General features: G+C 53.4%; 1 protein-coding gene across 1 annotated transcript in view; it reads left to right on the forward strand.

Annotated features, from left to right (window-relative positions):
- ADCY3 (adenylate cyclase 3) overlaps positions 1 to 24,150 on the forward strand; it is a 90,887-nt gene that overhangs the window by 41,401 nt on the left and 25,336 nt on the right. Inside the window, 1 exon segment of the mRNA XM_039238292.1 lies at positions 6,339 to 6,488. Within this exon segment, the coding sequence (XP_039094223.1) occupies positions 6,339 to 6,488 (150 nt within the window).

Raw genomic sequence — 24,150 nt, forward strand, 5'->3', positions numbered from 1 at the left:
AATCAGCAGAGAAAGAAAACCAAACCCTGGCCATTTGGAGCTTGCTTTTTTGTGAAGTAAACAGACTAAACGGGCAAATAGGAAAAGGATCAGAGAATGCAAAGTGCAGATACTTCTCTGCAGGGTCTTAAACAGGAAAATATAGAGAGTGGGGGGTGGGTGGTCAGGGCAGGCCTATTGTGAGGAGGGGACCTTTCATCAGGGACCTGACTGAGGAGGAAGGTCACCTGAAGTCTACAGGGAGCATGGCTCCAGAGTGGGGGGCCCATGGGCACTGAGTGGCGGCCACCCCAGGCTCTGGCCTGGCTTCCTTGGGCTGGGGAGGCTGGCTGCCTGCAGAGAATCCTCTTGCCCTACGGCTCCGTGGAGATTTTTTTCCCCTAGAACATCTAAGTTAGTTTTAATGAACAGAAGCTCCAGGGTGGTCTTCCCCTGACAGCAGAGCATCGTGGGGTCTCCAAGGGCAGCTCACATGGAGGTTGACTCCCCAGAGCAGCTTTCTCTCTCCCTGGGTTTCTCCTCCCCAGTTCTGGGGTGTTCTGGAATCTCTAGGCTGCAATGAACCCATGGGGAGGGGTCAGCCTAGGCAGTTGAGGCACCAGCCCGCCTCCAAGGGGATGAGTTCTCTTGTAAAGCTCTGCTTGGAGCGGCCCTGTGTCCCTGTGGACTGGTAGAAATGTGCAGGATCTTGTGATTCATCACATTCCAAGAGGAAGGATTTTGTAAAGGAATTTTCTCACGGCCGTGTTTCTGAGCTGGGGTATTACAAACCCCATCGTGGGTCAGATGAAGCTGTAGTCTGAATGTTTACCCGCTTGGGAGATTCATTCATTCTCATTACTTTAAAAATCTTGTGTTTAAAAAAAAAAAAAAACAGTTCTTCTGCGATGAGACTGCTGCCCAATCTGGTTCACTGGGGAAAGGGGTTCACTGGAGTAGGGAGAGGTGACCTCGATGGTGCCCCAGAGCAGAACTTCGCAGGCTGGTCGTGCGGGAGAGTCCCCCCAAGAAGGAAACATGGTGTGTTGAGTCCTGTGTAACAAGTGCACGGTGATGCCGCTGCCCCCACCCCCGCTGGGACCACACCGAGGAGCCAGGGGGCTGCATCAGGGCTCCTGCTTGGCTTTCAGGACTGCCTGAGCGGAGAACCTACTCCCTGTCTGTCACAGGTCAGCTGTCCTGTCTGCACACCCAGCTGCCGGAGCTCCCTCAGGCAGTCGTTACTGGTGACGGTAGAAGCCTTCCTGCCGTGCCTGGTCGCAGAGTGTGGTATCCAAGGTTCCCTTTGTTCCCAGGATCCCATCTCTGTAGAGCCCATATCTTCCTGAAGCCGTGTGATACCTCCCTGATCGGATGTGGTCCCCACCCACCCGACCTCTGTCTGCACCTTTGTGCTCTCAGCCTCACCTTCTGGATGTTTCCGGGCCTGTCCCCACTACTGTCCCGGCCTATACAGTCCTCCGAGCCTCATTCCTCTGTTCTTAGGCTGGGGTGGGGTGGGGTGGGAGAGGGCTGGGGTGCGGCAGATGGGTTGTTAGAGGGCTGGGTCCCAGGGAGACCATGAGGCTGAGGGGTCAGGTTTGTGATGGCTTCTGGCCTGCTCATGTGCTGACCAGAGGCCGAAGGGGTAGGGGCGAGGGGCGAGGTGTGACGTGGTTGCATTACCTCGGGTGGAGAAGAGTTCTGAAAGGAAGACCTTCCCCGCTTCCCCGGGGGTGGGAGTTCCAGAGACTGTACGGCACCGGAGCTCAAGGCTGAGTTTGGAGGAGCCCGTTTGTCCCAGTCACGCGAGAGACACGTTTCAGACTCTCAAGTTTTCCCTGTGGCCTACGTTTTCCTGGGTCTACAGTTCTGACCTATAGTGAGAAGCTGTACTAGTCAATATATTTTAGAGGAATGACAGCCTCCCTGCTTACGCCATCACGTCCCCCCTGAGCTGGGTGTTCTCCTGCCAGCGGTGACCCCAGGGGCAGGGACGGCGTCACAGTGAGCTCCTCAGTGCCAGCACTGTGCTGGGCTCCCTGGGGAGGGAGAGAAACCCCTTTTCTCAAATAGACTTTGAAGAGCACTTCGGTTCTGCTGAATGACACATGTTTATACTTATAAACATGAAGCGGGAAATGTCTGAATAGTGAGAGCTTTGAGGTCACACCCACTGTTGTGTATGCAGGCCATGCACACCCTTAGATGTGCCCCTTTCTTCTGGATCAGAGATGTGACCAGCCCCCACGAGAGTGCTTTAGGGCTGGTATCTTGGTGGCAGTGTTTTATAGTTTTAAAAATGTCCAATACTGGGGCGCCTGGGTGGCTCCGTCACTTAAGCTGCTGACTTCGGCTCAGGTCAGATCTCGAGGTTTGTGAGTTTGAGCCCCGTGTTGGGCTCTGTGCTGACAGTTTGGAGTCTGGAGCTTCTTTGGATTCTGCGTCTCCCTCTCTCTGCCCCTCCCTTGCTTGAGCTCTGTCTCTCTCTCAAAAATAAACATTAAAAAAATAATGAAAATAAACAAAAACTAAATAAAACCGTCGGGTTACAGGGAGTATTGCAGGCTGGGGTTCTGCATCGTGCAGCAGGGTGTGGAGCAGAGCTGTCCTCTGGTTCTGAGTCCTTGCTCCACATCGGCTCCTTCTCCTGTAAAATTGGAACGACAGGGCCTGGCCTTGAGTAGATTAACCAAGATGAGGCAGATAAAGTGTGTCCCCATGTCCAGGACCTAATGTGATGTGAGGTGATGTCCCAGGCAAAGAAACTGAGGCCGGGAAAGGGGGCTCCTGGACCCGGCCACACATCGGGGTCCTCCGAGAGTGTTTGCAGACTGCTGCCCACCCCCGCCCATCCCCAGAGCACCCCTGGGGAGGAGCCAGCTGGGAGACCTTGACCCAGGTGACTGTGCTCCTGCGTGTTGCATGCTGAGAGGTTGCATGTGGGCAGAGCAGCAGCGCCTCACTCCCCAACCTTCCCCTAGAGCTGACCCCCACCCCCCCGCTTCCTGGCTGGGGGTCTCCTCCAGGTGGCAGCCTCACCTTACCTGATTTGTGCCCTGGATTTGGAGGCTGAGAGACACCTGTGGGGCTCTGGCTCAGCTTCCGGCCACTTACTGCCTGGCCTTGGGGGACTGGTGAGCTCCTTCCGAGCCTTGTGGCTATGGCTGCGTGGAAGAGAGCGATTGGGGTGGAACGGAGCAACAGCAACCCGAGGACCTGTTAGTTGACGGAAGTTTAGGGAATTGGGGGAGCTCTGAGAAACCCACAGCCCGGGGCTCCTGGGAGAAATCTCTAGGAAGGAGTAAGCTCACTGGGATGTGGGGAGGGAATTCCCTGGCCAGGGAGGGACCTGTGGGGCCCACATGACTCTCCAGCGTGTAGCCCAAACATGGCCATTTGCCTCCACATCCCCGCACAGGTGAGCTGAGAGTACAGGTCGAGAAGGGGCGGGCAGCGGCCTCTGTGACTCGGGGTACTCAGGGGACCCCCTGGCCGCCCTAGGAACCGACCTGCCTTGCCTTCCCTCCAGCCTTTCCCAGCAGGTCATCTCCAGGCCCCACCTCTGCCCTCAGAAGTGAGGTCTGATGAGGGCCAGCCAGGGTCGGGACCGCAGGGACTTTCAGGATGAGTCAGCCCGTCCCTCAGCTCATAGATGGTGAAGTGGGGGCTCCGGAAGTTTCCTGACCTAGCAGGTTGCCCATCTAGCGAGCAGCAAGGCAGCGGTCTGGCTCCTCCTGTTTGTTTTCTGCACCTGCAAGTGGAAGGCAAATGTGGGGCTTATTTTAAAATAGGCACAGTTCGCCGGAGGGAGTGCTGCCCCGTATAGATGGTTTCTAGGGTGAACCAAACCTGAATCCTGTTATACCCTTTTCTTTTTATGTTTATTTATTTTGAGAGAGAGAGAGCACGCAAGCAGGAGCAGGGGAGGGTTAGAGAGATAAAAGCCCAAGCAGGCTCTACACTGTCAGCTAGGAGTCTGATGCAGGGCTCAAATGCAGAACTGAGAGATTGTGACCTGAGCCGAAATCAAGAGTCCGACGCCTAACTGACTGAGCCACCCAGGCGGCCCTGATACACTGTTTGGGTAATAATCTCTGGTAGGAGTTGGTCTGAAGGTTTCCTGTTATAATTGTCCTTTTTCTACAGAGTAGGTGGTTTTCTTAGAGGGGGAGCCCTGATGGGTAATGACAATGGTAATTCATGACACAGGGCCTAGTTGGCTCTACCCACCCTGTGAGGTGGACAGGCAGGGCCTGTTGGGGGGCAGTAGACTCCTGGGCGTGGAGCTCTGTCCATGGCTGAGTGTGACAGCCCAGGTGGTGGCCAGGGCCAGAGATAGGTCAGGGTTGTTGATACCAGTAGGTATGGGGCCCAGGCTTGTGGCTTCTTCTTGTGCAGCTACCCCGTTGACCTCTAGGACCCAGACCCTTGGTCCTGGTGACTCTGCTGTATCTGGATCCTGTGTTGGTTTTGGCAAAGTGCTCCTGCTCAGTGAGATGCATGAGGTACAGCCTGACCTTGTTGACTAAGCCTCCTGTGCCATGAACTTGGGGCTGGGCAGATCCTAAGGCTATACAGCCCCCAAAGGAAGGTAATCTCTAGGCTGTCTGAGGTTCTAGGACCTCAGGCCGGACTGGCTTTGAGACCCAGCGGGATCTATGTGATTTGCTTTGACTCACTTAATGTAAGTTGGCAGCTCTTTGGATTATCAGGTATTTAACAGGTGGCCTGAGGCTGTATTGATACTGACTGCTCAGGTGGGAATGGCCAATCATGTCCAAGCAGAAGTTCAAGAGATGTCCCATAGGATTTTCGAAATCACACACTTGCCCCATGAATGGTATAGTGATCGGGGCTGCCCGGACCCAACACAATGAGTTGGTTAGTTGCTGGGTCCAGCAATTTAAAGAGATTGTGAGGTCTGCATCTGGTGACTCGATGACCAGTATCAAGACCCACCTCACCTACTAACAAACTCATTAATCAGTGAGCCAGCGTTGAGTGCCCAAGCCCTCAGGAGCTTTCTCCTGGGGGTGATGGGTCCTCAGGTTTAATACTGATCAGCCCTGATAAAACACAAAAACAGGGGAATAAGGCATAACCAAGAGTATCCAGAAAACTAATGTCAGGATTACCTTCCTGTTTTCTGTAAAGCCATCTTGTTTAAAAATTGACTTCCCTGCATTTTTCACCTCTCCAGAATCCCTTATACTTCACTTAAGAGAACACTTTCTTCCCCTGGGCCAGAAATAAAGAACTTTTGCCTCTCAACCCACATCTCAGCTAGACTTCTGCCTGAGAAACCACACCCTTCAGAGGAGGGGTCTGCCTTCCTCTGGCGGGACCTCAGGGAACCAAGGTGGGGAGGGTATGAGCCAGCCTCAGGGAAGTGGGAGGGGCCAGACCTTGTTGGAGATGGCTCTTGGCGGTGGCTTTGGAGAAGCAGGAGGGGCTAGAACCTGGCCCAGCCCCAAATGGGGCCCAGCCAGGGTCAAAGACTGTGGCCATTAGTAGCAAGCACCAGGAATGAGATGTGGTTTGAATATTCAGGTCCATATCCAAGGTTACCTGCAGCAGGAGGTCGAGTCTGCAATCCCAGCAGCTTCTGGGAATGGGCTGGGGACCACAGACACCTAGGGGAGCCTGGAGGGGGCCAAGGATGGAGGAACAGACTCTCATTGTGCAAGAAGGCCTTTATACCAAAATACTGAGCTTGCAGGACAGATATCCGTTCCCACAGCTGCCCTGTCCCCTTCCCGTAGCTTCCTCATGGGATCTCGGTACTGAGACTGGCCACCTGGCAGGTGGGGTTGGCTGGGAAGATGCGCGTGAGTCCCAGACACCTGTATACCTGCAGCATCACGTGGAAGGTAGCATGGTGACTGGGAGTTGGCCCAGCACTACTTCACGTCTGTGACATTCAGTACAACCTGCAGCTTTTAGGATTATACACCCCTGGCTAGTAGAGCACGATTTTCTACACTCTCCTTCCAGCTAATCAACATAGCACCTAAGGTCACCTAATAAGTAAGTCCTCACTAAGCGGTGGTTGAACAAATGAGAGAATGGATGAATTGGGTAGCAGAGGGACTGTGAGGCACACAGGCCCATGGGATTGGCCAGTTTCGCTGCGCTGTGAGGCAGGAGGGGCGAACAGCCCCATAACCATCCTTCCAGGCCTTGGCCTCACCCGCCCAAGGTAAGCAGGGCAGGGCCCTAAACATCCTATCGAGGTCAGAGGCTCGCCAGGGCCCTCCCTGGGGTGTGATTTTCGTTACCATCCACCCCCTTCCTTCTCCATCCTCTCTCCTGACCATGTGCCTTCACCATTGTCCTTTTCTCTCCTTGGGGCACAGATCCTGGCCAACGTCTTCCTCTACCTCTGCGCCATCATGGTGGGCGTCATGTCCTACTACATGGCGGACCGCAAGCACCGCAAGGCCTTCCTGGAGGCCCGCCAGTCGCTGGAGGTGAAGATGAACTTGGAGGAGCAGAGCCAGCAGCAGGTGAGGCCCTTTCTGGGTGGCCATGCAGCTGTGTAGGCCTGGAGCCCAGGGCCAGCGACCGGGTTCAGAGAGGGGCTGGTTGGGAGGGGGTGGGCCCGGGACAGTGCAGTAGCCCCCTGGGCTCCCTGGGGGCTTGGCTATCACCTGCCAGGGCAGGTGCTGGCTGCCTCCTGGGCCGATGGCCGTCACACGGCTCCTCCTGACTTCGGGGAGCTTGTCATGCTGGACACCTGCCCTCTCCCCTCCTCTGTACTTGACCTAAACCTTCCCTCCTCCTGTTTTTTCCTCCATAATTTAAAAGTTTTTAAAGAACCACATTGGCCCAAGCAGTCACCAACTCCCCGTGTTCCTCCCTCAGGTGAAAAAGAGCTCTGTTTATTCTGAGCGCTTTTCTCCCATGGCATCACTTCAGGTGCGTCCTCCTCTGCCACCCTTCCCCGTTCTGTGGCAGATTCGCCGTGTGCACCTACCGTGCACCCAAGCCGTGGTCTCTGCAGGGTGGTGGGCCCAGGCCATCCTGCGGGCGGCCTTCTGGGTGAGGCCCATCAACCCGCTCCCCTCCACCCAGGGCGCTAAGTTTCCTTCACGCTCTGTGTGTCTCCTACTTCCTTCTCCTCCTAAGTCCTAGATGAAGAAGTAAAACCAGCCCAAACCCTGGGGACCCCACTGTTTACATTTTTCCATCGAGAGAAGTGCCTTCTGTCCCCGCTCTTTGTTTACTGGCTTTACTCCAGCATGATCCACCATGGAACCACCCCGTTCTCGTGTGATTCAGTCTTTTAAATAGTTTCTGGCCTGGATTCATCTCCAATGCTTTTTGAAGGTCTGCAGAAATTACATCCACCAACTTCCTGTTACCCATAGGTTTATGTCCTGTTGACAAGCAAGCTCAGTAAGTTGAAAGTAGAGGATTCCCTGCTCTGGGAAGCATGTCATTTTGTGTTCAGGCGGTGCTCTTGGCTCTGGATTCACAGCAACTGCTGTTTGCATAGAGCCTGCCACCCAGGTGTGCCGGGCCAGAGTTCTGGGGGCCTCTCTGGAGCCTTGCCTGGGGGCCCCCCAGTGGTGGGCCTCCCCTTCTCTAGATGGTGCTCTTCGAAGGCACACACTGAGTCATTTGCTGGTGAGTCCTCACTTGCCCTGTCCTGGGATGTGTTTTCTCTGTTTACCAAGAAGATCTAGAAGCTTCTGAGCTGGGCCTCAGACTCCACTCCTTCTGAAGGGAGATTTTAGAAGGGGAATCTCCCCAGCTTCCGGTGCCACAAGGGGCCACGCTTAGCAGCTCTTTGAATTTGCCTCCTTGTCCCCATCCCTGTAGCCTGTGGTTACCTATGAGCTGCTTCTGCTTGAATGTATGTAAGGAGCCCCAGTCTTTGACTGGCTTTAGAGCCCCTTGAAAGGCGTTCTTCAGTTTCTGTTTTACATACTGGCTTGTTTCTCTCTGCGTCTTCTCTCTCATACCGTGGAGGCATCTCTCTGGATTCTCTACGTTAAAAAAAAAAAAAGAAAAAAGCTTGTGTCATCACTTATCTAGGTCAGGAGTTCTTTTTTTCTAGAGTATTTGTGCAGCCTTCAGCACACCTGTCAGTCTTATCTGCCTCACGATGTGTAGTTGGTATAATCCAGAACATCTGTCACATCAAACGGTGCTTGGAGGGGGGCGTCCTGGTGTGGCAGAGGAAGATCCCGTGTCTCACCCGGACCCGATATTCTCTGCGTAGATAATGTGGACAGGTTATCCACCTCTTACAGCCTTGCTTTCCTAATCTGCAAAGCGGGGGGGTCTTGATTTTCCAGAGCAGGGGTATTGCTCCTTGTCCTGTAGGTTTCCCGAAGGCAGAAACACCGAAGTGCTTCATAACATGTAGAGCTCGGAAACGGTGGCGGTCAGGCTGCAGCGCGCAGGCCGCACAGCGCACGGGCAGTTTGCGATGTCCCCGCGGGGCAGGGTCCTCGCCCGGAGCCTGGGGCCTGGCAGGGAGGGCCGCTCCTATGAGCTTCCGGCCTCCCGAACGCTGCGTGGTGGCCAGGGGGTGTCGCCTCGGTCCACTGTGTTGCTGTGTCGTGAGCAGCGGCAAAGCAGACGGTGGCTCCAGGAGAGAGGGTCCAGGGAGGCAGAAGGGAGGTGTTCAGGGACACAAATGTACACCCCCAGGCCTAGCTGGGAAGCAGCAGGTGCCCGTAAGTATCAAGTGCAGTGAATCTATCTCGACCAGAGTAGCCCGAGTGTGACCTTGGGCCAGCTCCTTCACCTCTTTGGGCCTCAGTTTCCCTATGTGGAAAGTGTACGTGAGAATAAAACCTTTGGTGAAAATGGGATAATCGCATGAATCCCTTCAGGAATGAGGAAAGCTCTGTTCCCGTCAGGAGGGGCTGAGTTCTGCACCCTCCCCCTCCCCCACCGTGCGTCAAAGTTTGCCCGTGTTTTCCTTAGTTCTCGTGACCGTGTGCTTGAGATCTGCTTGCAGTCTTACTTCTTTCCACGTCCCTGGACATCATGGCTGTGCTGGGCTTAGGAATAACTTGAGAAGTGTTTCCTCTTTCTAACCTGGGGGAGCTTGAAGAAGATACGGGTTCTTCTTGGCGGGAGTAGGACTCTCAGGTTGCCAGGGTGGCTCGGTTGAGCATCCAGCTCTTGATTTCTGCTCAGGTCATGATCCCAGGGTCGTGGGGTTGAGCCCCACATCAAGCCCTACATTGGGCTCCATGCTGACAGTGAGGAGCCTGCTTGGGATTCTCTCTCTGTCTCTCCCTCTCTGCCCCCTCCCTGGCTCATGTGTACACCCTCTTGCTCGCTCGCTCGCTCGCTCTCTAAAATTAAAAAAAAAAAAAAAAAAAAGGCTAACTAGTGAAGCCCTGTGGCTCAGGGGTTTTCTTTATGAGATTCAGTTCCCCTCATAGGTACAAGGCTTTTGGTTTTTTGTATAAGTTATAAAACATTTTTGTTTTTTCAGAAACTTACTAACTTTATATAAATGTCACATTTTTGACATGTTTACTCTCTTTATCTTTCTGTGGGATTTGTAGTGATATTCCCTTTTCATTACTGATATTGGTAGTTTGGGCCTTCAAATTTTTTTGTATGTTTGTTTGAACTTAATCCGTCTTACTGAGGTTTATTAATGTTTGAACCTTTTCAGGAAGACACGTTCCTTTGTGTGCTTCCGTAACGCATTGTGTTTTTAACTTTGGTTCTCTTCTCCTTTCTTTGATATTGATATATCATGTTCTTTTTTACCTTCTCGAGATGGAATTTAACTGATTTTAGCATTTTTCTATTTCTGTTGTCATTTAGTTCAGAATACTTTCTAATTTCCACTGAGATATCTTTGATCCTCCAGGCTATTTGAGGGTACATCAATTAATTTGCAAGCATATAGGGAATTAAAAAAATTTTTTTTAATGTTTGTTTATTTTTGAGAGAGAGAGAGACAGACAGACAGACACACAGAGCATGAGTGAGGGAAGAGCAGAGAGAGAGGGAGACACAGAATCCGAAGTAGGCTCCAGGCTCTGAGCTGTCAGCACAGAGCTCAATGTGGGGCTTGAACCCATGAACCCTGAGACCATGACCTGAGTCAAAGTTGGACGCTCAACCCACTAAGCCACCCAGGCACCCCCAGGGAATTTTTAAAGTCTTCTTTTCATTATTGATTTTAGTTTACTTTGCTGCTGTCAAAGAACATATTCTGTGTAATTTTAGCCCTTTGAAATCCATCAGAACTTGATTTTTGACCTCTCACTTTTGATTGATCTTGCTGTACTTAAAGACAACATGGATTTTACAAAAATGCATCAAAATATCTTTCAACAATGAAATAATGCCGATATGTGTCCGTCATGATGCATTTGCATCTACCCCATGCACCCCATGGTGCATTTGCATCTAAGGTAAATTAGTACTTTTACCTATCTGGGCACAGTGCAAGGGCCTCACAGCATTTAATTCGCCTTCCCCCAGACTTTCTGGCTATTGCAAGTATTTTATTTATTCAGTTAAAACTTATTTATTTATTTATTTGATGTTTGTTTATTTTTGAGAGAATGAGAGAAAGAGAGAGAGAGAGAGAGAGAGAGAGAGAGAGAATCCCAGGCAGGCTCTGCACTGTCAGCCGAGAGAGAGAGAGAGAGAGAGAGAGAGAGAGAGAGAATCCCAAGCAGGCTCTGCGCTGTCAGCCCAGAGCTTTCATCTTCTTGAAGAATTCCCCTTAGCGTTACTTTTCACGAAGGTCTGTTGGTTAAGTGTCTGCATTTCTAATTGCCTGGAAATATGTTTATTTTGCTTTCAGTTTTGGAAGTCACTTGTCCAAGGTAGAGATCTAGGCTGACCGCTCTGTGCTCTGGGTCCTTGGAAGGCGTCATTATGTTACCCTGTGGCTTCTACTATTTTTGTTGAAACACCAGCTGTTCTGACACACTGTTGCTCCTTTTAAAGTAAGACGTACTTTTCTGTATTTTTGCCCTCCGGTTGCTTTTGTACTTTGTCACTGGTGTCCAGCAGTTTCACAATGATGCGCCTGCAGGTTTCTTCGCAGTTACGCGGGGTATTTGAGGAGCTGCTTGAATTGTTGGTCTGATGTCTTTCATCAGTTTCAAGATTTTCAGCCGGTATCTTTTTGCCCCATTCTTTTTCCTTTCCTTCCAGCACTCTAGATGTCCTTTATCGGACATTTTTACCGTGTTCCATAAATCAGTTTTTTTCTGAACCTTCCTTTTGTTTTTCATTGCTTCAGACTGAGTATTTTTATTGACCTAACTTCCCAGTTACTAATCCTTTGTCTTCTCAGTGCTTCAGCTCCTCTGTTGAATCCTTCATTGTAGTATTGTATTTTCTTCATTTCTAGAATTTCCATTTGATTTAAATAAAAAACACATTCCAGGGGCATCTAGGTGGCTCAGTAGGTTAGCATTCAACTTTAGCTCAGGTCATGATCTCATGGCTTGTGAGTTCGAGTCCCATGTCAGGCTCTGTGCTGACAGCTCAGAGACCGGAGCCTGCTTCAGATTCTGTGTGTCTCTTTCTCTCTGTTCCTGCCCTGCTTGCACTCTGTCTCTCTCTCTCGAAAATGAATAAACATTTATAAAAATAATACTTAAAAAAAGAACACATTCCACTTCTCCAGTTAAGTTCTCCATTTTGTCATCTATTCTTTGGAACATAGTAAACATTTTAAAGTCTCTGACAATGGCCATATCTGAAGTACCAATGGGTCTGCTTTTCCTTGTTGACTTTTGCTCCCATCGCATGGCATCCTGGCCTTAAAATTTTTTTTAACTAAAAATTTACTTAAAAATTTTTTCTAAGTTTGAGAGAGACAGAGAAAGCACGGGTCGGGGAGGGGAAGGAAGAGAGAGGGAGAGAGAGAGAATCCCAAGCAGGCTTTGCACAGTCAGTGTGGAGCCCAATGTGGGGCTCGAACTCATGAAACTGTGAGATCACGACCTGAGCCGAAACCAAGAGCTGGATGCTTAACTGACTGAGCCACCCAGGTGTCCCACATCTTGGCCTTTTTAAAAACAAGCTGGGTAAATTAAATGCTGAATATCGTGTGTGGAAAATAGTGGCAACTCTGAAGGATGTCTCTCCAGAGAGGACTCGCCTTGATCCAGTGTGAGGTCTAGAAGATATAGGGCTGGGTTTCAGTCTGAGAGCTGGTTTCTGTTGTGCCTGCTCTTAGGAAATAGTCCTTCAGGAATCTTAACTCAAAGGCTGGTCCTCCCCTCGAGGGACCCTGGACTCCCCGGCACGAGAAGACAGCCAAACTACCCTTCAGTGTTAGCCTCTCAGCTGTCACTTTCCGCTTGAGTTCTTGGTCTCTCACGCCGTGTCGCTTGGGGGTCGGCAGACGCCTTTGGGAATTTGTGTAGAGAGAGGCTCTCTTCTCTCCAGGACCTCACCCCTCTGCTCTGCCTTGGAATCCTTGCTCACCAGTCCTTGTTTCTCCACCCCCTTGGAAACTCAAGCCATTGCTCTCCCCCCATCCTCTGAAGCCTAGCCTCAAGGGCAAAAGTGGCAGAGTGTGTCGGGCTCACTCAAGTGTGTTTCCCTGCGCTCTGCTCTCCCTGCGGCGTCCTAGCCGCCTCCCTGAAGACAGCTCTCTTATCCAGCTTCTATAGCTGTTCTTGGCTTAAGTGTTGGTCTGATGTAAGCTCCTCTACAATAGCAAGAAGCAGGGGCACCTTGGATGGGGGTGGGGGGACTCAGATGGTTGAGCATCCGACTTCGGCTCAGGTCATGATCCTGTGATTCATGAATTTGAGCCCCACATTGGGCTCGCTGCTGTCAGTGCAGAGCCTGCTTCAGATCCTCTGTGCCCCTCTCTGCTTTGTCTGCCGAAATCAAGAGTTAGATACTTAACTGACTGAGCCACCCCAAGCGGTGCCCATGCATGTTTTCAGTGCTCAGAAATATTACCAAATTGTTTCATATAGAGGTTCGAACAATTTGCGCTCCTCCCGGCAGTGATTGAGAGCGTGCTTAGGTGGTTAAATTTTCCTTGTTTATCGAGAAAATGCTTCTTTGACGTGAAACTCCCGCAGCTCCTCTCGAAATGCCTGTCGGCAAACCCCAGTGGCCTGGAAGGGGCCCCACGGCCGCGGCGTCCTGTGAGCCCTTTCCTGCTGTTAACTTATTTGGTTCAGGTCACCGCCAAGTAGACTGGGGTTTGGGAGAGGTTTCTTTGTTTGTATTTTTTAACATATATTGTGCAATACTCATTAAAGGCAAGTATAAAGGAAAAAACCCCGTTGATAGAGGATTATTCCTTCAGGTCTTATTCTTCTGTGTTTTGAGTGTCCTAAAACCATGTCATCCTGAATATAGAAAGTACTGCCTCATTCTCGTAGATCATTCTCATAGAAAGCTGTAAGAATAGCAGCCAAGGACTGGATATTGGAGCCTTTAAGCCTGTGTCCTGTGGCTGCCAGGGACGTGCAGTGTAAAGAGTGTGTTCAGCGCGGTGCCCGGCCCTAGCAGCCACTTGCACGGTCTACGTCCTGCTGCTGGTGGTGGATAAAAGCATGCAGATACAGAGTGTGGAAAAGACCCCCAAACTTATATCGTTTGGGTGTGTCTTATAAAAATAATTTTTAAAAATACAAATGTGATCAATTGTGTGCTCAGCTAGAAAAGGTTTTAGAACTTTGTGGGTGTGCTTTTCTTTCTTTTTCCTTTTCGTGGAGGTGACATTCGTACAGAGTTAACCATGTGAAAGTGTGCAGTCGAGTACCTTCCCTGTGTTGTGCAGGCACCACCTTGTCCAGTTCCAAAACCTGTTCACCACTTCAAAAGCAAACCCCATACCCAAGCCTGATTCTTAAAGCCGCACAGAAGGGCACCTGGTGAGCGTCGGGACAGCCCCGGAGAGCAGGTTCCTTTCCTTGCCTGGAAGGACAGAAGCCCAGCATCCTTGCACACACCACTGTCCTGGGCGTTCATGCTCGCGCGCGCGCGCACTCACACACACACACACACAGAGTCCTGGGTGCTCCTGCTTGTGCGCATGCACATGCACACACACACACACACTCCTGGTGCTCACGCTCACACACACGCCTCCCCACTGTCCTGGGCACTCATGCTCATGCGTGCATGTGCGCAAACACACACACACACACACAGTGTCCTGGGCACTCCTGCTCGCACACGCACGTGCGCACACACACACGCACTGTCCTGGCATTCATGCTCACACACACACCTCTCCACTATCCTGGGTGCTCATGCTCGTGCATGCATGCGCATAAATACACACACACACACACACACTGTCCTGGTGCTCATGCTCGCACACCTCCCCCCCACTGTCCTGGGCGCTCATGCTCGTGCACGCGTGCACGCACATGCACACACACACACTTTCCTGGGCACTCCTGCTTGCACACGCACACACCCACTGTCCTGGGCACTTACACTCACACACGCACCCCCGCCATCCTGGGCGCTCTTCTCCGTGAGAGTCTGAAGCTTGCACCAGAGGCCAATCCCGCTGGTGAGTTTGGACCTGGGGTTTGCCTCCGATGCTTCCTCCAGCATTTTCTGGGCGACAGCGAGACCTGGCTTCCCCACCTTCTCCCGGTGTGCCATCCGCAGTTTTCTGCAAGAGGGAGATTAAAGATCATGCCATTCATGGGGTTGTTTGGGGATCACTTGAAGTCAGGACATGAAGATGAGTCCACACACAGTGAAGCCCTTTGGTGCTACAAGCTGCGCTCATGCCGGCTCCTGCCCCAGGGATGTAGAGGTGGGACGAGACCCGGGCTGCCACCCCCCTGCGCCACGGGGCTGACTGACTTCCCGGGAAGGTTGGCCGAGTGCAGCCCGGGAGAGGGGCCAGTGGTCCCATCTCACTGTCCTCCCGTGAGGGCAGCCGGTGAGCGTAAGAATGAGATCACAGGGCGAACATGCTGGAAAGGGCTGCACGATGTCCTGGAAGGAGATGAAACAGAAGCTGGTGTGGACGTGGCTCCTGTTTGAGGAGCTGTTTGAGGCCACAGTGGCCACTCACGGTGTTTAAATGCCTTTGTAAAAAAAATGCCCGATTAAACAAATTCTCAGCACCTCCTTGCAGGGGCCCCCTTGCAGAATTTAGCCGTCACAGTCTGCATCCCGATTTGTATTTGGTTGGCGTGGATTTATCTCATCCTCTAAAGTGCCTTGGGAGGAAGCGCCGTGTGCTGAGGGGAAGGCCTGCCCTGGTGGCCGTGTGGCCTCCAGCGGGCAGGTCCTCTCTGGGCCTCGTCCCCCTCCTCCTCAGTGAGGCCGAGGGCATCCCGGCCCACAGCCTCTGATTCCGTTTTCTTTACTGCTGGCACCTGGGAGGTTGTGCTCTCATGTGAGGGTGTCCAGCGTCCTGCTAATAGCTGGCAACTCCCAACAGGTGGGCTGCCTGCCATCATCCCCTGGCAGGTGCAAAGCAGCCCTGGGCCTTGGTGGCCAGGCTTCCCCTTCTGCTTTGCCACTCAGGTGGGTGTGTCCTGTGAAAAGATGTGGAGTTGGGGGTCTCCGATTCCAGCGCTCGCCTGCTTCGCCTCCCTGGCTCCAGTCTCCTTTCTGCAGGGAGGTGTGGGGCCGGACAGCCCTGAGGTCCTTGCGGAGCTGAGGTCTGGGAGGGTGGCCCTGGCGTGCACATATCTCACTTGGTAGGCAGTCCGTGGCCCTTCCATAGGACACGGGGCCGTCAAGGTGGACTTGAGGCCTCCGCTCCATGGGCCGTTAGGGTAGAGCAGAAGGCCCAGGGGACTGCGGAACGGGAGTTGCTTACCTTTATCCCCATGTGGCCATACACCAGAGTTTAGTTGGGGACCTTGCAGGTTGCTAAGCACCCTGACTGCCACCTGGCAACGTCAGGCATATGGGACATCCACCAGCACATACCTAGTGCCGGGCACAAACTACAGAATCATGAGCTTTTCTGGATCTCACGCTCAGAGTTAGCTTCCCAGGGAGCGGAACACGGTTGACGGAAGGAGGAAGGACAGGAGGGCACAGAGGCCGCCCTTCCTTTAGACCACATTCCGTTAGGTGGGGTCCGCCTGTCCTGGTCAGGCAAGAGAGGGCTGCCTTGTGTCCCCACCCTTCAGAAGTGAAGAGGGAGAGTGCAGGGCTGACTGTGCAGGGTTGAGTTTAGGTCAGAAAACCAGCCCCCGGCCCCAGTGAGGCCCAACGAGCCAGGCCGTCTTTATCCCAGGCGCCCGAGGGAGTGTGGCTCAGGCTGCCACTGGGGTGGGGGGGTCTTCTGCTTGGCTCCTGGGGGGATACACAGGACAGGACCGTCCCTTCACTCTGCCTTTCCTTTTACGTAAACCCAATGCCCAGAGTCACCGTGACCAAGGGAAGGCGTGCCTTCTTCCTGCTGGCGTCTTTCCCTAGGTGCGTGAGCATGAGCATGTCTTGGAGGGAAGACCCACCCTTTACCATGAGAGTCACAGACTTCTCTCCTGGGAGCTCCCGAGCTTGGGGTTCTGGCGCGCTGCCATTTCGTAAACTCAGCCGTTTCTTGTCTTCTTGATGTCCCTCCTCGCTGACCTCTGCCCATGCCGGCTTCCCTGTTCCCTTCAAGGCCTTTCGCTGTGAGAGTAAGGCATAGAATGACCTCGCCCCTGAGCCCTGCTCTCATAAGAGGCTGGTGGGGAAGAGGGAGGTCAGGGCAGGAGAGAGACAGACACACAGAGACTGAGTGGGAAGAGCAGAGAGATCAGCCGCCTCTCGCACTGGGGTTGGGCTTCTGTTGTCCGTCCTGACTGTTGTCCTGGCAACAGTGAGATTGGGGTGGGGACCCGTCTCCTAGGGAGCCGCTAGAGGAGAGGAGGCTGGCATGGAGCGGGAGGAACGTGGTCCCACCGCCATAGCAGCTCTGCCGCGTGCTGCGTGGTAGCCCAAAGCCAGGCTCTCATGCTCCTGGCACCTGATGGGCAGGGCGGGGGGTGGGGGCAGGCCCATCATCCACTAGACAGCCACAGAGGACCCCTTCCACCCGACATCAGCCAAGAGATACACTTGCTGTCTGCATTTCCTCACACACCCGCTCTGAATATAGCTGATATTTTTAAGGTTTATTTTTTTAGCCTTGAACGTATCTTGGCTTGAGAAAAGCCAGAAGGCGAATTTCCTGTGGCGTGAGGTAGGCATCCGTGCTTCTGTTGGTTCTGACCCCCCACTTCTTGGATTTCACAGAATGTTCCTCATTCTAGCATTTCAGAACTTAGCAGAACAAATCCACATTTTAGATACTGCAGGAGACGAGCTCATGGAGGACAGGCTGTTCTAAAGCCATGGAGGGTTCCTGGCCGTGGGAGGACATCTGTGTCAGGTAGACCCCGGTCCCTGGTGGCAACGACAGCATTGCAGACGGCACTGTGTGTGGGCGGCGTGGCTTCTGAGCTGGGGTCCTGCTGGGCCCTGGAGGGTTGTAGCCCTAGCCACATCCTGCCCTGGCACTTTTTTTTTTTTTTTTTAATTTTTGAGACAGAGGCAGAGCACGAATGGGGGAGGGGCAGAGAGAGGGAGACACAGAATCTGAGCTGTCAGCACAGAGCCCGACACGGGACTTGAAACCACGAACCGTGAGATCATGACCTGAACCGAAGTCGGACGCTTAACCGACTGATCCACCCAGGCACCCCTTCCCCGGCACTTTTATCCCCAGTTTTAGTGTCTACTGTCCACGACCAGTGTGGCTGGGGCTACTGAGCGTCCCCGCCATTCTCTGGCTATGGGACCGATGTCTTGTTTAGTAATGGCATAGTTACCTTGTGTCAAGCCCTGGGGCTGTGTTTTTACTGGATTATCTAATTTAATCATCACAACAAACCCAGAGAAGAGTTGGCCCACATTTCCTCCTGGCCAGGGCTTCTGTTCGGTTCTGTTTACTAGGCGTTCAGTTGTATAATCTCTGGACATCTGGTTTGTGGGCATTGGCTTTGTTTGACCTGCCCAGAGTTTTAAAAATTTCTAATACTTAAAGATTTGGACATTCTGTATAAACACTTGCATTTCTGACCATCTTGGAAAGATTAAAGCGCTGACAACACAGGGCTCAGGAGTAAGACTTGCATTCAAGTCCTCGCCAGGCCACTTACTTGCCAGGTTTCCTTGAGCCAATCACCCATGCCCTCTGACCCCATTTCTTTGTGAAAGGGGATTGGAATAAGATTGTTAAAAGATCTAAGGGAGAGCATTCCACAGATATTTGGGGCATTCTTCTAGGCACTAGGGATGCAACTGTAAGCAGAACAGATTCCAGTGGGAGAGAGAGATATTAAATAAGCATATGCTATTATAAGGTAGGACAGTGGCAGGCAAAGCTGGAGAAGGAACATAGGATTTGCTTGGGCGAAGGAAGGTTGCTATTTGATATCATGTGGCCAGAGAATCCTTTATGATAAAGTGAGATTTGAGCAGAGACCTGAAGTCAGGGCATGAGCCATGCCGTGTTCCACAGAGAGGGAGCAGTAAGTGCATAGGCCCTGAGGTGCGTTCACAGGACATCATGGCAGCAGGTGAAGGTGGATTTGAAGTAAGGGGAAGAGAGGTAGGAGGTAAGGCAGGGAGGTGATGGGAGCCAGGTCCTGTAGGAAAACCCCGAAGGACATGGGAGACATCGGAAGGTTGTAGGTTTTAAATGGATCAGTCTGGCTGCTGGTGGAGAAGAGACAGCAGTGGAGACCAGTTAGAAGCTATGTAGTAATTTAGGGAGAGAGGATAGTGGCTCAGACCAGGATGGAAGTGATCAGGAAAAAAATTCTGGGTGTTTTTTGAAGGCAGAGCCAACAGACTTCACTGCTGAGTGGCACGGGAGATGGGAGAGTGGGCGTCCATGATGGCTGTCAGGATTTAGCCGGGAGGCATTGGAAGGGCAGTGTGGCTCTTTACAGAGATGGGAGGATGGTGAGAGGAGTGGGTTCGGTGGGCGGTGGGGAGTCAGCTGAGTTAGAGATATCTCCCAGGCATCCAGGAAGATCGTCGTCCTGTGCGCTAAACACGTGCCTGGCGGGCTGGAAGGGCTGTGCCTGCGTTTGCTGGCTCCTGCTGGGCCCTCCAGGGGCCAGGGTGGTGGGCCCTGTAGGACGGCGCCTCATGCCGGGGAGCTCAGTGAAAGCTGGCAACCAAGCAGCACCTGGGGAACTCTTTTATCATGTCTCCTCAAAGACAATAGGAGGTGATCCTGCTGTCCGGTGCCATACATGAGTCCCAGACCTGCCCACCCTCTCCTCTGCCCCAGAGGCTCTCAGGGCCTTCCAGAAGCCAGTCGGAAGGGGCACAAGGAGAGAAGCACCCAGTAGGAATGTCAGCTTCTGTAGTGACAGCTGCAGCGTGCCAGCCAGCCCCTCTGTGTCCTGGCGTGCGCCGATGGGAACGTGATGCCACGTGCCCAGATTGCAGAAGCAACATGGGATGGTGTGACCCAGAAGATCTGGCTCGGGCACAGCGGGGAGTCTGCAGTCCTGCAGTTCCCTAAATATGCAGCGGGAGAGCAGCTGTGAACCAGCGCAAAGTGCATGGTGCAGAGCCTGCGTCAGGGCCTGGGGAAGGTGTGGGGTGGGGAAGGGGGCGGGTGGTCAGCACCTGCCCTCGGAGGCTCAGAGAAGTGTGTTCAGAGTTGGATTTAATAAGATGGATGGCTTTTCGGGAAGCGGGGTGGGTGCTGGCCAGTATGCGGTGGGGAGAATGGAGTCCTGATGCGTGCATTAGGGCAGAGGTGGATTAGTGAAGGCTGAGCAGGGAGCCAGAGGGAGTCCTCCCTGGACTGCAGTGGCTCATCCCTTGTATGGGAGAGACCAGAGTCAACAGCCCTGGGGTGGGAGGAGTCAGGACCCTGGCCAGCACCGGGGTGGGGGGAGTCAGGACCCTGGCCAGCACTGGGGCCAGAGGGGAGGTCCAAAGGGAAGAGGAAGGTGGGCTCTGTGTTTGGGAAAAGCACCAACAAGATTTATTGCGCCCCTGGGAGGAGGCAGAGGGTGTGAAGCCAAACCACCAGCAACCCTCACAGGTGAGGAGTGGGTTTGGAACCTTCATGCCCAGGGTTGGTTGAGCTGTTGCTTCCGGGTCAAGGATGGAAGCGGATACTGAGCTCTTAACCATGGATCACAGATGTGGTCGTACATCAACATGGCACTGTAGGCAGCAACTCTCTGTCCCCCAGGGTTGGCACGGAAGCTGTACTTACTTGCTACAGTGTTCTAGAGCTGCGCTGTCTGATGTGGTAGCCACTAGGCACATGTGGTTATTTAAGTTAATTAAAATTTAAAATTAAAAAGGTTGGACTGGCCACTTTCCATGTGCTCCACAGCTACAAGTGACTAGTGGCTCCCATACAGGTCACAAAGCATTTCTTGGCAGAAAGTTCTGACAGTGCTGTGCTAGAGGGTGATGGCTCGCCCCTTGGGCCACATCTCCTCGTTGACAGCTCAGCATCTCAACAAATCTCCGAGGAGCACCTGCCCTGTACAGCCGAGGGCTAGGCGAGGGCTGCGGATTCCACACACACAGCTGTCTTTGCACCTAAAGAGCTCTCTCCTGACACTGCAGTCACCTTGGCCTGCACCATGGCCCCCATCTCTTGAGAGGAGGCAGGACTCCAGGCAAGTGGCCAAAGTCCCATGGTTCGGTCCCCACTAGCAGGGTAGGAGTTCTGGGCTGCCCCTGGCTCTGTGCAGTTTCTGTACTGTTCCAGATGACACGCCCTGGTGGTGACGCATTAGTCTGGCTCCCACAGTGCCGGGATTAAGTATGGCCCTGCTTCCTGCTTGGAGCAACATCTTGAGAGGCCCTAGGGATGCCGGCTCAGAGCCTGCTTTCACATTGGAGGGTCTTATTGAAAGAGATGCCGGACTTTGAGTGCCACAGGCCATGCTTCCCTGTGAATTCCCATGCCCTTGGCAGAAGACAGCATGGCACTCCCACCTCCTGAGACCAGTCACTCCCAGGTCATCTGACTGCCCTCACCACCCAAGCTCTTGGGAATACTGTTCACCTTTGAACTGGCCAGCATTTAGCTGTGGGACTTGCAGAGATGACCAGTTACTGTTCTTTGAGTGAGTGAGGTTGTGACCATGTCTATTGGATGGAGCAGCGTGTGTGGGTCCCTAGTCTAGATGGTGGCTGCCTGCCCCAGGCACAGCTCTGGAGTTTTCCAGAATTTACGTGTTGTGGTCCTTTGCCCTTGCATTAGGGAGATGTGAGCTGTTTGGGCTCTGATGTCCCAGGGCTAGCCGGCCTGGGTGGGCACTGTTGGAGCCCATGGGCCTGTTTTGGCTTTCAAGTGGTCTGGAAGCTCCAAGAATCTGGAGAAATCAGGCCGAGAACAGATGTGTTTGCGGACAGCTGTACATCTGCTCATAGCCTGTGATGGGTTGTAGTGACATGTGTGTGTACACACAGCACATGTGTAGGACACGTGTGGGCATACGCAAGGACACACCATGCAGACTTCACACGCTTGCTTCATGCGGACCCCACACACACCCATCCGGCCGCCTGGGCGCTGCTGAGTTCTCTCTCCACTGAAGTCTCTCTCCCTCCCGCTGCCCCTTTACAAGGATGTTGCAGAAACCTAGCTTCTCATCAGCCAGGCTCGCGTGTCCAAATCCCTGCTGGCCGCCTTGCTGTAATGAACTCCTGAATGCCTATCAGGGCCCCTGGGAGTGGCTCAGGCCTCCTGCCTCTGTCTCAGTCCGGAGCCAGCACAAAGGCGCGGCCTGGCGTGAGTCACCTCGAGGGGGAGGAGGCGGCTCGATTGGTTCCTTCTCAGAGGCTGGTGGAGGCCACGCTGACAGCCCTGGTCAGGGGCTCACGGCTCACCTGAGCAGCGCAGCAAATACCTGTTTACAGACCCTCGGCCCAGGCCCAGGATACCTGCTGCGCCCCGGCCAGCCCCCCCAGCCCCCAGGCTGCACGCCACCCAGGGTGGCCTCGGGTGCTTCTCCCCAGGATCTGGGTACTATTTTTGCTCTACTCAGAGCGCCCACTAGAGACTTTCCAGGCTTGTTCTTTCTTTTGCATCATTTGGTTCTTTTCCCAGAGAGGGTCAAGGCCTTGACTTTGTGTGTATTTTTAGGATCAGCATCAAAGCACTGCAGGACTGGAGAGAGGCCATGTGAGGCGGCTTACCGCCTTCTCCATCTCTCCAAGCAGAGCCGTGTCACAGGGCCACTGGCCTGGACTTGGAGAGTCCGGTGGATCCCTGTCCCCGGGGCCCGTCTTCCATCCTGTGGCTGACTCCCTTCTCACCCAGTGTCTGGGGCAGGAGCTCACTAGCTCTCAGGGTGGTGCATTCTTTGATCGAGCTGCTTGGACTCTTAGAACATTCTTTCTGTTGTGGAAGCAATGGTCTGTTCACCCCAGCTTTCCATCACTGGCTTCCTCCGGCGGGGCCTCCAGAGCAAGCGTCCTCCCTTTCCCACACAGCTGCTGTCCTCGGATGTGAAGGTCGCTCTGTGTCACTGCAGAGCCCTCTCTTCTCTGGCCAGTTCCCAGCCCCTCAGCTCACCTTTGATGCCTGGCCTTAGGCCACTGCACCCTGCGGTCCCTCCTCAGTGAGGGCCTGGGCAAACGGTTCCCTTGGGGACACCTCCTCCCCGGGTGCTCCAGTGGCCCTTCCAGACTTTAATGTGGTCATGAGTTGCCTGAGGGTAGCTGGGCCTCAGGTGATGCTGAGGCTGCCGCTCCGAAGCCCAGACTGGGCTGTGGGTCCTAAAGTCCTGAGGGGTGGCTCTGCTGACCAGGGACCCACCATAGATTTCTCCTCTGGGCAGCAGTGCCCAACGCCGTTTCCCACATTAACCACGTGTTCTTGGGCCCTTTGCAGTTGGGTGGCATCACACTGTGCATAGCAGAGGCCTTCTGGAGCTGACATAGCTGGCCTCTGTCACAGATTTGGGGTGGCTCAGCGTCTCTGGGCCCTCACATTTGGCCTTGTTGGTATGCTCAGGGTCCACTGCCCGTCACTGAGACGGCCTCACAGCACTGGCCCCTGTCTCGTGCCCTCAGCCAGTGGGGGGCGGGGGGGGGACACTCTGAGGCTGAGGGAGATCACTGAGGCCTGCCCAGGGTCCGTCATGGAAACCCGGAGTCCACCTCAGCAGCACCCACCTCCTCTCCCCTGTTGACCCATTGGAAGGAATTCCAGCAGCCACCACTAGCCCACCTGCACTCCCTGAGCCCCACAGGTGGTCTGGGGTGCTGCCAGCCCCATGCGGAGGCACCCATGGACGTCTCAGCTCGGTCCCCTTCTGCAAGGAGTAGCCACGTATCCTAACACAGCTCCACAAGCACCAGGCCCCACAGAACGTTCCAGCAAGCTCACCCCTGGGTTTCTAGAGCAGCGTTGTCAGGTCCTCGCTGGGGAAGATTTGGGCACCTCTTGTTCCTCCACATTTGTAGCAAAACAGCGTCCGGTGTGGGTGGGAGAATTGGTGTGTGAAAAGCACATCCCTTGGTGTAGAAGAAAATACCACCCGTTCTTTTGTCAGAGAGCCTTGGGTTCAGTTCTGGGTCTGTCACTAAGTCTGAGGAACCTGGGATAAGCCACTCAGCCCCTCCATGCCATGGTTGGGTCCCCTGCAAAAGGGAGGCAGTGTTACACACGTGTAAAAATCCAGGGCAGATGAGAAAGTCTTAGCAGAAAGAGGGACAATTTTGACAGGGGTCGGTAGTGTCCATTTGCCCGGTGAGTTGTGGTATTTGAGAACTACAGAAAGAAACCAGCCCAGGGTGATTGGTCCGTCACTGGGCTCCCTGAGAGGGCCTCTGCCTCCTCCCCGTTGTGCTGTGGGGAAGGGGGCCATCCCTGGCCATCAGTCTCCTCCTTCAGCTCACATCTAAGCAGACATGGGGGGTCTGGAACCTGCCCCCTGGACTTGCAGGAACCTTCCCTGTCTAAGAAATCTGGTCATTACAGACAAGCTGGGGTCAGGGTCACAGCTGGTGGCAACAGGAAGTTTTGTGTTTATTCCCGGTTTAAAAAGTATTTTGAAAAAGCAGCAGCAGCAGTAAAACCATATAGCAGTTTTGAAAAACATTTCGAGTTTTCTCTGAATTCCGTGCACTGGATCAAATTACCCTTCTCCATATCATGCAGACTCTGCCACCTTGACTCGGGGCAGGTCTGTGCACACGTGGGTCTGTGTGTCTTTTTCTATTGCCATTTTCTTCTCGTATGAT

This window comes from Hyaena hyaena, unplaced genomic scaffold, assembly GCF_003009895.1.
Source record: "Hyaena hyaena isolate Hyena2069 unplaced genomic scaffold, ASM300989v1 scaffold_138, whole genome shotgun sequence".
NCBI classification, from domain to species: domain Eukaryota; kingdom Metazoa; phylum Chordata; class Mammalia; order Carnivora; family Hyaenidae; genus Hyaena; species Hyaena hyaena.